This window comes from Halyomorpha halys, unplaced genomic scaffold, assembly GCF_000696795.3.
Source record: "Halyomorpha halys isolate HHAL.00 unplaced genomic scaffold, Hhal_1.1 Scaffold56.1, whole genome shotgun sequence".
NCBI lineage: Eukaryota > Metazoa > Arthropoda > Insecta > Hemiptera > Pentatomidae > Halyomorpha > Halyomorpha halys.
In genome coordinates this window covers 1,343,694-1,356,450 of record NW_027115012.1, presented here as the reverse complement: position 1 = coordinate 1,356,450, position 12,757 = coordinate 1,343,694, and the positions used below count along the sequence as shown (strand labels likewise).

The 12,757-nt window shown below is 31.8% G+C and overlaps 2 protein-coding genes across 3 annotated transcripts; one reads left to right on the top strand and one right to left on the bottom strand.

The window, feature by feature from the left end:
* The first annotated feature begins 413 nt into the window (after positions 1-413).
* LOC106692410 (uncharacterized) lies at positions 414-2,989 on the top strand. The gene is made up of 2 exons (XM_014438347.1): positions 414-471; positions 2,604-2,989. The coding sequence occupies exons 1-2, from the start codon at positions 414-416 to the stop codon at positions 2,987-2,989; spliced, it is 444 nt and encodes a 147-aa protein (XP_014293833.1).
* A 1,018-nt stretch (positions 2,990-4,007) lies between these two features.
* Positions 4,008-11,192, bottom strand: LOC106692442 (uncharacterized). Of its 2 annotated transcripts, none has more exons than XM_014438393.3 (3): positions 10,906-11,192; positions 5,313-5,502; positions 4,008-5,242 (listed from the first exon to the last, which is right to left on the bottom strand). In XM_014438393.3, exons 2-3 carry the CDS (start codon positions 5,497-5,499, stop codon positions 4,122-4,124), a joined length of 1,308 nt encoding a protein of 435 aa, XP_014293879.1. In that variant the 5' UTR covers positions 5,500-5,502; positions 10,906-11,192; the 3' UTR covers positions 4,008-4,121. The 2 variants fall into 2 exon arrangements, with proteins under 2 accessions (XP_014293879.1, XP_014293878.1); XM_014438392.2 differs by lacking the exon at positions 10,906-11,192 and adding an exon at positions 5,863-8,625.
* Positions 11,193-12,757: the final 1,565 nt, after the last annotated feature.

Genomic DNA, 12,757 nt, shown 5'->3' with positions numbered 1-12,757 from the left:
TAGTAACTTTTAATATAGACACGATATAATTTGTATTCTTGATTACTTAGGCTTGAGTTGTGATAAGATTTGAACTGCTCGATTTGCCTTAACATTCCTGAAACGAGAAAAAAAGGATTTAATTTTCATATGTTTGTTCTATCCGTTAATGCTGGAGTTAAGTCTTGTACTTGAGTAAAATCTGCATTCGTCAGCCATGCAACATTGAAATACAGTGTAGGTATTTGTATAGATATTTGTCTTCAAAATCATAATAGCATATCTTTCCCGCTAATATTTATTATTTAATCTTTACTTGGACTTTAACAGTAACGTAGCTCAGAGTGAAGATCGTTGAAGGGCTCAATCTAGAACAGAATTTCATAAGGTATGGTATATAAACCCATGGGGTAGAGGAAGAGTTAGATGGAAGTATGTGCTTTACAAGATGTGGTATACAACCTCATGGGGTAGAGGAAGAGTTAGATGGAAGTATGTGCTTTACAAGGTGTGGTATACAACTTCATGGAGTAGAGGGAGTATGTGTTTCGCTAAGTGATGCTTTAGGATTGCCGCGTCAGTCGTGTCTAAACCAGAAGCACTACCAGCCCTTTGCTTGGCCATAGTAACCACGTTCAAAAGTGGGCACTTATCCGTTCTGGGTATACACCGTACTTACCTATATATGAAATATATCTCCCTGCTTCCTTTAGTCCAATCTTCCAATCAGCAGTCACCCCATCCCCCCTTCCTGCGAGGTGGCAGGGCAGGAAAGGTTCTAAAAATCCTATAACTCCTTCTTCTCATGCACCCCCATACATTATAATGATGAAACATGCGTAATGCAACCTATTAATTTAATGTTATTCTGTTTTCGAGAGATTGGGGTAAAAAAAAAAAAAAAGAAATATATAGCATGGGAAAGTAAGAGTTCCAGTTTCGACGGAAATACATACCTCAACTCTGAGTCCAAATAACCAAGCATCGCTAATTGCTCTTTGTGGTCAGTCTAGCTCAAAACAGAAAAGACATACAAAACTTAAATTACATATTTAAGGTAGTTATATACCTGGGGTGCGACAGCAACCTTTTCGATAAAATAGCCTGTCCAGAAGTGCCACTTTATAGAACCGACTTTTCATATTTTCTCAAAAACGGCTCTTACGACTTTAATTAAAATTAGTATGCCAATGTAAAATTAAGTTTTGTTTGATATCAGATATCTGTTTTATCTTTATTGAAACTGTCTGGCTGGGCCTAAATGTAAATTTAAAAAATGTATTTCTCAAAAGTACCATTAATTTTCTTTGTTTGAAATAATTGACCATTTCACATTTTTGCTAGTAATAATTTTTTTTTTAATGATGTTAAAAGTATTAACATTTTTCCTAAAACTATTGACATTATAGTTAATCCAAGCGTTAACTGAACAATTTATCTAGAAAATTAGTACCTCAAAGACTAATATAGAAATATCTGTTCTCAAAGTAGTAAAGATTAATTTCAAATCTAATTAGGATGGTAAATGAAAGTTGTGTGATGCGCCCACTGCATCAGAGTTTTCCTTTCCTTTTTGAACTTAATATTGATTTAATTTTTTATTATGGTTTCATTTTATACACTTTATGTAGAAGATATTATTTTTTGTTCGTTAAGGGGAGTTATCTCTATTATTTTCTTCCATTGTTTAATATTCCTTACTTTATCATTCAATTCTAATCACCACTATCCTGTGAACTACTTACAGTCCACAGAATAAATTTAATTAATAGTAATTATAGATAAAATGTAATCATCACTTAACAAAATAAAACATTTAATTAAAAAAAGTAGTTTGATCGAGACTAGAGACAGACTGAAGAGACGAAACTTGAGACAGACTGGACCGCCTTATTGTTTCCTCAATGTCAGTGGTCAAAGCGACGATACTCTTCAGAGTTGCCCTGTGCGCAGAGGGCATAAATGCTAAATTCATATTTTTCTATTAATAATAATAATAATCCTATTAATTATACCATGCTATTTAGGGATCACGCTGGACTCTAAGCTAACCTGGCTAAAACAAATCTATAAAGTAACTCGGAAAGGACAATCAAAATTGAAGCTGGTGAAAAGGCTAACAGGGACTAAATGGGGATTGTCCCAGGACGTACTTAGTACGGCCTAATCTAGAGTACGGAGCTGAAGTTTTAATAACCTCCTCCAAAGCACTGTTAGGAAAGTTAGATAAAGTTCAAAATCAAGCCTTACGCAGAATCACTGAAGGTGTGAAATCGACTAACATCACAGCTATGGAACTCCAAGCAGGTCTCGAACCACTAAAGGATAGGAGAGAGAAATCTGCTCTGTATTTTAGTGAAAAGCTTATGCGACGAGAGGAACACTTGTTGGATTATCGATTGAGGTCCCATCGCACTTTTCTTTCAAAAGCTGAGGAAATGCTCACCAGATAGACCTACCAACTGCGGAAAGGCAGAATATAAGCATCTCCTACATGCCAAAGCACAATTCCGCTGAAGTCTACGGGCGACTCAAACTAGCATGTGGTCGGATCAAGAAAGATTGCCGTGAACCGTAGCTTGGAGCTGCTTCACTAAAAACAATTTTTGAGTTATACCCCATAGAGCAATGGCTACACATTTATACTGATGGGTCTGTGTCTGTTATTAACAAAGGAGCTGGAGCAGGTGTATACTCAATCAACATTCAACTGCCATTTCCCATTGGAGCTGGATGTGATAATTATGATGCAGAAATGCAGGCTATTTGCTTCGCGATGGAAGCCACTATTGAATGCTATAACACTGTAATATTCAGCGACTCCCAAGCCATAATTCAAAAATTAACAACACTAGGTGCCACAGGGTCACCCACAGAAGAAAAGTGCAGAAACATGGCTGCTATCATGAAGAAAAGAGGATGGGTTATAGTTCTGCAGTGGATACCAGGTCATTTTGGTATAAATGGTAATGAGCAAGTTGACAAGTTGGGTAAGCTCGGTTGTGCATAGAACCAGCCTGTTCTACCACTTTTCTACAGAACAGTAAAATCAATGATAAGTTCTTATTGTAAAGACAGGACAAGCACTAGAAACAAAGTTCAAGCAGAAGGAAAGAAGTGGGAGAGACTACTGCATAAGAATAATCGAATCCACGGCAAGCAGAGCTGAGAGATTGGCTTGTTTTCGCCTAGTAACAGGACATGATGATGATCATCATCATCAACATGGGAGACCATCTTTTGTTGTGTATTGGTCTAGAAGATCTTCAATTGGATGCAGACCAACTAAGAGTAAAAGTAAAATTGTATTGGGCTGCGAGAGGGAAAATGGCGTAATAGCCCACTTCCTGTGGCATAGGAAAAAAAAATTTCTATTAATGTAACCAAAACCATCTCTCTACGATGGAAAAGGATAAATGATGACCAATGTATTTGAGGTTTATATAATTTTATTATAAATTTTTCCTCCTAGTTCCTTCATTTGGTTCTACTAGTTGAAAGATTAGCAGATGTAAACTTTAAAGAAAATAAGATATATCAGAGGTGAACATTTAATAAACAAAAAAGGGTTCAAAATTATTGGTTAAACATCATGACCACTCAGGTTTAATCACATTATTTATGTAATATTTTATTGAATATTAAGACATAGAAAGAGTGAAATGCAGAACTATAAAGCAGGTCCAGACCCGATAAAAGGGTAGTGCCATATTCTACTTTTAACTCAGATTAAATTTATAATTTATTTGGTCTATCTAATAAGGTTTTTCATTGCATGATTATTATTCCAATTTGTAAAAATTAATAATTTTTTCATTTGTTAGGCAAAACAAAAGTTTGAGTTTATAAATTACCATGTTATGGATTTATATATATTAATAAAAATATATATATGTTCCCACACTAAGGAAAACATTCTTCAATTATCATCGATGTAAGTATTCATTAAATTACTTTAAATTTTGTGTTGCAATAATAATAAAGGGGTTAAAAAAAATCATCAAGTTTTTAAAAATTTTATTCGTATGCACATAAATGACAAGAATTAAACTAATCTAATGTTAATATCACAGAGAGAGTACTACATAAATTAATTCTAGATTCTAAACATATTCCAATGATTAGATGAAAAAATTGTGGGTTCAGTTAAAGCCTAAATAACTTTTAATTCTGAAACGATTGTAGTCTAAGTATACCCACAATGTATCTGAAAAATAGCTTTTGTTTTCAGGAAGTAATCCTTCGGAAATAAGATTTCCATTGCACATATTAAGAAGAGAATAATTGATTCTTGACAAAAAAGAATGCCATATAAATAAACAATCCGAAATTATCTTCAAGTCATGGCATCTTCTTTTGTTTTCTGGAGGAAACATGTTCCAAATTATGGATCCATTAACAGCGTCTATACATGTGAATCTGCAGACATGTGTACTTTTTTCAGCAAGCACTACTAAATTTTTATAAGGATGAATAACCATATCAGTGTGGTATAAAACACTTTTAGAGATGAACCTTCCATTAGTTTTAATACCCCAAGTTTCAACTGTTTGTGAACTCTTATTTCCAATCACAACAATGTTTTTATTGAAACAAACGTCCCAACAACTAATCCTGGATCGAAAAACAACCTTACCACTTTTATCATATAACTTAATTCGATCTTCATCCCAACTAGCAACATATGGAGTGTTAACTATATCCCGGAAATACGATAAAGCATTGTGAGCATTAATGCGACCAGAAACTAAGTCAATAATATACAAGCGACCATCAAAATTGTCACATAACCAAAGGTATCCATTTGAAAGAGCTTTAATTTGAAGAGATAAATCAAATGAAAAAACTGATTTCATGAACTTTTCATCATAATCCACAAATTGTAATTCTTCACCCTGATAAGCAACAGCCTTAAATGGTTCATAAGCTGAAGAGTTCTTTTTGAAAACAATAACTATATTGTAATTTGAAATTGCAATGTAATTGCTGCTTAGTCCAATTGATATAGTAAAAACTTCTCTAGGGAAATTTTCAAAACATGACATCTCCAAGCACTTGACCCCATCAACATCTATCTCATACACCATCAGTTTATCAGCTTTGTAATAATAAACAACTCCTTTATTGCCCTCCCAATCATCAATGAAATGTGAATCGTAAGTAGAAACCTCAAAAACTTTACCATCTCCTGTTCTCCAATTCTTTAGAGGCATCAGATAATGAGTAACATATGTTGATGCCCACAAACATAAATCATTACAACCTACAAAATAAAAAAAATTATAAATTTAAATGTTTGATATACTGTAAGAACTAATTATTAAAAGCTTGACCTCCGCTTTCTAAACTTCGCGAAGGTTCATCAATCCCTAATTTTTTGCATTGTATTTTCCATAATCTATTAGCATTGGAAACATTTCTCCATGTTTTTGATACAGCAAGACATCTCCACAAATCTTCGTGATTCAAATAACGAAAAATTTCTTCCAGTAATTCAAAAGGAATCACCTTATCTTCCATTTTCTGAGAAAATTATTAAAAAATCATTAATAATGGACAATAGAAATCAAATTGAAAATCTAATCCAGCATAAAAAATATAAATATTAAGCTCAATACATATGTGGTTCAATAAACCAATTACAAGGTTTATGATATTTAATTCATTTGATATTTTAAGGTAAACAGGGATCAAAACCTACCAACAGGATAAAATTAAATGAAAATCAACAAAAAAATATAAATAAATCTGGAAGATTAGTGGACTGTAAGTAATTGATTTGAATTAATAAGATGGCCGAGGTGATGGTCAACAAGGATACAAAAATAAAAGGCAAACTATTTATTAATATATATTTAATAAATCTTTATTATTTTTAATAACCATTTGATATATATTAATTAATATTTCGATCCATGTTGGTACTCCATAAGGTTCAGTTCTTTCTCTCATTCTGTTCAACTTCTACTTTCAAGACATCATCCAGTCCACACATACGTCCTTAGCTATGTTTGCTGATGATACAACAGTTTTCCCTCAACAGAATGACATAATTATGGCTAGAAATACTTTCAGAGTCAACTTAATGTCTAGAACAATACTTAAATACATGAATAATTAGCCTCAATATTGAAAAATGCACTTCAAAAGTTTTTAATCTTAGATGTCCACCAAAACCACCTGAACTAATCCTCAAAGATACAAGTGCAATGGAATCCTGCCAGTAAAGCAGTAAGATACCTGGGAATTCACCTCGATTGCTGAAAATCACTATACCAACATTAAATTAACCCAAATCTATGCAAGGTTAAAAATGCTATATCTTATCATAAATAGAAAATCTAAATTAAAACCAGAGACAACTATTCTTATTTATAAAACAATACTAAGGCTACTACATGTATGGATGTGAAGTTTAGGGAGCAGCATCCCTCACAAAAAATTTACAATCATTCCAAAATAAGGTCCTAAGAATTGCAGTGGATGCCCCTTGGTTTATAAGAAATAGCTAATTGCATCGGGAACTACAAATGAAATCGATAGATGACTTCAGCAAAAAACAGTTCATAAAATTTCACACCGTTAGTTAAAGCCAATTGGATCGGGAATTACAAATGGTGTCAACGGAGGATTACATCAAAAAACGATTCAAGTTCCACTCCCAGTTACCGATAGTTAAAGGATCAGTAACTTACAACTTGGGAAATCCAACCTTATCCCAAAGACAGAAGCTCAGGCTGCTGCAGGACATTCTGTTATGAATTGTATGTCTATTATAATCATTACTACTATTTTATTTTTATTTTAATCTTTTTCTCAAATTAACTTTTTTTTCCATTAGAAGTCAGTTATTTCTTTTATTAAATCTATAAATCTCATTATTTTTGTTATTAACTTTTCTCTTCTTTTTTCTTTCTTAAGAATTATGATTGTTATATTTTTATTTATATATATTTTTTTATAATTCATTCTTATCCATAATTGTTCAATATTTGTAGTATTGTAGGTAGTTAGGGGGTGTCTTTTGCCCGAGACTGCACTCCTTTCCTTATTGTTAAAAAAAAAAAAAAAATTAACTGTTATGATAACCATGTAAACCCCACTAAGCCAATCTGGTATTGAATAAAAAATATGTATAATGAATATATATTTATTAATACATAGTTAGTTACTTTGCTCTAGAATTTGAACTTTTTTTTAAGAATTTATATTCTTCATGTTTAGTATTAAGAGAAGTTTGAAATTTATACCTCAGCTTCTCTAGAGTATAAATGAAATATAAAGTCTCTATTTGAAGAAGATAGTTGACCGTAGGATCCGTGACATCAGAACTTCATTCTTACCAGCCCTGCAAAGTGGGGTGAAACATTGGTTCAATAAATAGTTTTTTGTTACTATTTTGATACCTTTATTGACTACCTCCCAGACTATCTTCCTCCCATAAAGTTTCTAGCTTACTCATTGTTAATAAATGTGTTTTATATTATTTTTTTAATCAAAATATGGAGCAAAGTTTATGGGAAGGTTGGTAGAACGTATACCAATTACTAAAACATCAGGGAATCAATTACTGGAGTGATTTAAAGCAACTTTCATCAAACAGATTTTGAGTGAAAATTTTATGAAAAAGACCAATGTTTCTATTTCCAAACATAATATACATTTTTCCTTTGGATAAAAGTAGAGTAAAATAATGATATACATGAAAATAGAAATTTTTATTTTATATAAATCTAGACCAAAAAAATTCAAATTAAGTATCTATTGTCGGTACAAAGCCAAAGAGGCATATATGCAAATTTTTCAATCTTAGATTTTTAATCTGGTTTTATATTCTCTTTGTAATGTCAAAATGACCAAACAGAATATGTGATATAATCTTACAATTAAAAATACAAAACAATCAATTGATTTATATAGAAATGTACCTTAAATATGTAACCATAATTCAAACATTTCCAGATACATCACTTTGACATAGCATCAACAATATGTTTTTTGAAATCAGTATCTTATTAAAAATATGTTGCAACATGTGAGGACACATTTACTAGAGCAATGTATCGTGAATTTCTTCTGCAATGATACTCGCCATTACTTTTCAAAAACTATGACTAAGAAAGAGATTAATAATTAAAACTGATATTTGCTTCTATATGCTTCTAGTCGCAAATAAAATTTGTACTTAGAGATCAATACATACCTTATTCTCTTGAAAAAAGCAATCCACCATTAAAAATTTGGGATATTTTAACAAAGAATAGGAGAAAAAAGATAAATACATGGATTAATGATTAACTTTCCTTGGTAGTTTACACGAACAAATTGAAAGGTATAGATACCTCTTCCCATTCCCTCCCAGCCCTTTCGGTACTACTATTGGGCCAAACTCAACAACACAGAATCTTTGACAATATTGGAGCAAAGTAATCCACATCTACGGTACTTTCTCCACATAGTGGTACACATAGAAAAATTCTTTTGCAGCAATTTATCAGGGTAGTGTTTTATTGCAATAGTACAAATATATAACACAATTTAATATTGCAAATACAAAGATGTAATGCGATATGAGTCAAAATATATGATTTAGGGAAAATATTAGTATTTAAAAGAAATCTAGCCAAGAAAAAGGTCCTTATAAATGAACACATGATAAAAAGATAAAATTACAACAACCTTAAGTAAAATAATTATCTTAATTTTAAAGGATTAACTAGTATTGATGCTAGTAATTTTATAATGGAAATTTCTGATTTTATTGATTGTAAAATCAGAACTAGTAATCATTTAATTGGAGCAAAACATTTTGAATTATTTTTTAATAAAATGTTATGATACATATTTAAAAGTTAGAAAAATTTAGTATTTCATTTCAATACAATTTTATAAGTTAAACCATTTCTTTTCTCATTTGGTGTATCTTATCCATCCTAGTGGAGGTTATCCTATAAGTTCTCTAATCTGATAAGAGTTCTATTCTAAGATTCTGCAAAAAGAAGCTGATGGCCAGCGTCATTATTTATCTAGTTATAATAAACTGAAGTACCTGTAGGTCAATATTAATCTATCTTTTAACAATAATTCAATATCACTAGCTCATTCAGTAATGACTAATTATGGTCCTTAAGACACTCTTTTGCTAGAGTGAAATGACTTATGCTGTTTTATATACTGTTTTGTTTATTTATAGCTGATAGTATTGATAATACTTAATATCTAACTTCATAAATACCAAACTTTTTAAAATGATAATATTGAAAACCAAATTAAAAGTCTAGTTTTCATGAAGTCAACTTAATATAAATACTTTTTATAAAATTTATAGTTAATTTTACATGATAAAAAAATCTTAACAAAAATTATGAACTTTGTGGTTTTTCTTCAATTTAAATTATTTCATTGCATAAAACAGTTTAATTAGTTAAATAAAATATGAAGAGATTGGGCTGATTCCAAGTTACAATGAGAAAAAATAAACAAGAAACACAACATGTCTTCGGGATGAATATTCATAGATAAATTTTCAAGAACTGTCTAATAATATTCAGACATTATTTGAAAATACATTATTTCAGGCTGTAAATAATGAAATTTTGGACCTCAATACCAGGGTCTGTTCTTCCAGCCAATTAAATCTATAAGGGCAGCCATGATGTAAAAATATTGAAAAAGCTGTCCATTCAAAATTTGTTAATAGAATATAGCTATAAAAATACTAGATTGTTAGTAAAATAGTGATTATATGACAAACTATTGAATTATATCAATATTTTTTGTTTTTAAATAGAGAAATAAACCAACAAAGAATAAAAGTTTTTTGTTGGTGGAGAGATATTTGTATCATTTTGTCATAAATAAAAATAATGACATGACCTAAAAAACTATGCTATGATATACCAGAACATAACAAAAAGTTGCTATATAGTGATATATAACAAAATCTGAATGATGTTCTTTAATATATTAAATATATATAAATTAGATATATTCATTATACGATTATATATTCATAGTGGAGTACGGTGGCACTATGCTACTCTAGGACTTCTAAATGATAAGGCCCCCCCTTCAAATTCGGCTGGGCAGATAATTATTTTCTGGTCCACTGTACCTGAGTCAATCTGGTGGGTTATGGAGCCCTCCTGAGGTACACTCAGCCTCATAAAGAGGGTAACCTTAATTGGGGAAAAATCTGGTGATTGAGCGTGATCATGAAAAATCACCTACTTGTATAAATGTCCTAAAAACAGCGATTCCTTACAAAGTTCGGAACCCATGACCCTTCATGGGTTGTAGGGGTTCATATTATTATTATGTTCATGGTGAGTGAAAATTGCTTCTTAGGCCACAAACCTAGAAAACAATTTGAGCAAACTATTTAATGAAAATTAAAAACGTAATAAAATTTGTATATTTAGTATCAAAAAGATATTTGTTTGCTGTCAATAATCTGTCATTGAATAGTCAAAACACAAAATTATGACCATAATATTTCTTACTCTGAGTTAATGACATTAAAATCATTCAGCAAACAAAAGAGAGAAGAAATTCATGCGATCAAATGCCATATTTAATCTTACATTCGTAACAATATACAAATGAATATTAGAATGATGAAATTGATTGAAACAGAAAAATGTGATTTCCATGAGGCAAATGAGTATAATAATTGGTGTAACTGTAGTGTAAGTTATGAGTTTAAAGTGATAAGTAAATTCAAAACAGATGTGGCAAAAATCTATGGCAATATCCTCCAACAGTATTGACAAAAAAATTATAAATCAATGCTTGATAACTCAATGAATGAATGAAAAAAGGTGAATAAACGAAAGAACATACAAAGTTCCTACAATAACATTTAAACTAAAAGCATAATTGAATGTCAAAAGAAAACAACCAGCTGAAGCTAAATTTCAACTTTACCTCCTCAAAAAGATCGTAAGATAAATAAAATGAATTAAATCTTAGTTGCTGTTGATAAAATTGCCAAAGTGGTAAACAGTATATATTGTGCACTTGCAAATCTAATCTCTTGTCTTGCAGAGAAAATAGTTAAGTGTTTCTTTACATTTCAGTAAAATTTATAATAACGAAACTGTTTTCTTTAAATCTAAACATTTAGCTATTAAAATAACGGTAAAATTAAAAAAAAAAAATTGATTTGTTCAGTTCAGTTTGACAGCATATCAAGTATAGATCAATAGGTCTGTTCCAACAACCACTTCTGACTGTACAGAGGATGATATGGGAGTAGGGGTTATTTCCTCCTAAAGTCTGTACTGCGCATGCTCGGTATAGTTTCGGACAGTCAGAAGTGTTTCTTGGAACATACCTGATACAACTGAGTAATAAACTGATTTTATCTTCCATGAATTGGCTAACTATAATATATGTATATATTATTTAGTGAATGAAAAGCACACTTTAACATTTAAAATCACACATTACGGTGAAATAAATAACGGTATTTGACATTAGAGTAATGATCGATTAATTAAGGCAGAGGGTTTATTCTAAGAGGCAATTCTAAACTAGGTAATCGGAACGTTTTCCCCCCATTCTTAGACTGCTAAGTTATGAACATGGAAGGCTTTTCGTTTCTTTAGGTTATCCTTTGTCATTGACTAAGATTTTCTGATAATTCTTGTTTCACTTTGTCGGCAAATTAATTGACAACCCTGTTCTGATTTGCTATGTAATAACGCTGTATCTTCTAAAAAGTAATTTTTGAGATTTGACCATAATTCTTTTTCAGAAAAAATACTTCATTTGTAGTTACAAACAGACACCATAACTTCACCACCATTATCATATTTTATGACCGAATGCCTCAAATGTATGTATTTATATATTCCATTCCTAAATTTTCTTCATTTAAATACCTAATGTGCACCCTAATTAATTACTTCTATTAAATATTGTTTGTTTGTTTCTTTTTGTTTAATGATGTAAAACTTTTTGGTTATCAACGCCTATAGTATGTTATAGTTAAGTCACAAACACACACGCACACACACATACTTGGCCATTGTATCATCTAATACTACACGATTGACTACTTCAGGGGATGCAGAACCTGCAAGATAAATGCACTTCTCTCCTTCATTCGTACGAGTAGTGCATTTATAACGTTCGTTCATAACGTTCAAGGTGAGATAAGGAGTTGTGCCTGTGAAATCCAACTTTACTTTGAAAAGTTGGAAACAGCTGCCTTACCTATCAAATATGCAGATGGGCACACCCAAACATAGGAGATAAGGCCACAAAGAAAGAATGCTGTTAAATCCAAGGAGACAATTACCACGCCTTCTTTGGCGGGTGATAAGAGGAAGAATACCAAGAAAACCGTACAGTCCTGCCTCTAATCCAGGAGAAATCGCCGATCGTATGTTGCAATTAGATTTTCCTGAAGTCCCTTGTAGAGGCTGCTGTCCAATTCCTGACACTTCCTGATGGCACTAACGGATGTACACATCCAGTCTTGCGGCGCTGCGATCGGTGATGAAGGAATGCTGACTTCCATTGTCAAAGACTGGGCGAACTTTCTCGAAGGAGCCCTTGGCATTCCTGACTTATATCATCTCAATGCTCAGCAAAAACTCCCCACCATGCCTACTGCTTCACAATGCGACTCCACTGGTGCCGCATTAGAAGACTGATGTGTCTTATCTTTGGCACGATAGATGTGTAACCAGGTGTAGTGCTTTGTCGCCCATGGCTCGCATCTTGTCTGCGATGGTGCAGGTGGTGCTAGTAGAGTCCAGAACTGAAGAAA

Excerpts from the sequence above, each read along its gene's own strand:
- LOC106692410 (XM_014438347.1), top strand. The coding sequence starts at position 414 with ATGTGCTTTACAAGATGTGGTATACAACCTCATGGGGTAGAGGAAGAG. Across the intron at positions 472-2,603 it reads AGAGGAAGAGTTAGATGGAA|AGCAATGGCTACACATTTAT; the intron begins GTATGTGCTTTA and ends TATACCCCATAG.
- LOC106692442 (XM_014438392.2), bottom strand. The coding sequence starts at position 5,931 with ATGAGAGAAAGAACTGAACCTTATGGAGTACCAACATGGATCGAAATA. Across the intron at positions 5,503-5,862 it reads TAATTAATATATATCAAATG|AAAATGGAAGATAAGGTGAT; the intron begins GTTATTAAAAAT and ends TAATTTTCTCAG. Across the intron at positions 5,243-5,312 it reads GCGAAGTTTAGAAAGCGGAG|GTTGTAATGATTTATGTTTG; the intron begins GTCAAGCTTTTA and ends TTTATTTTGTAG.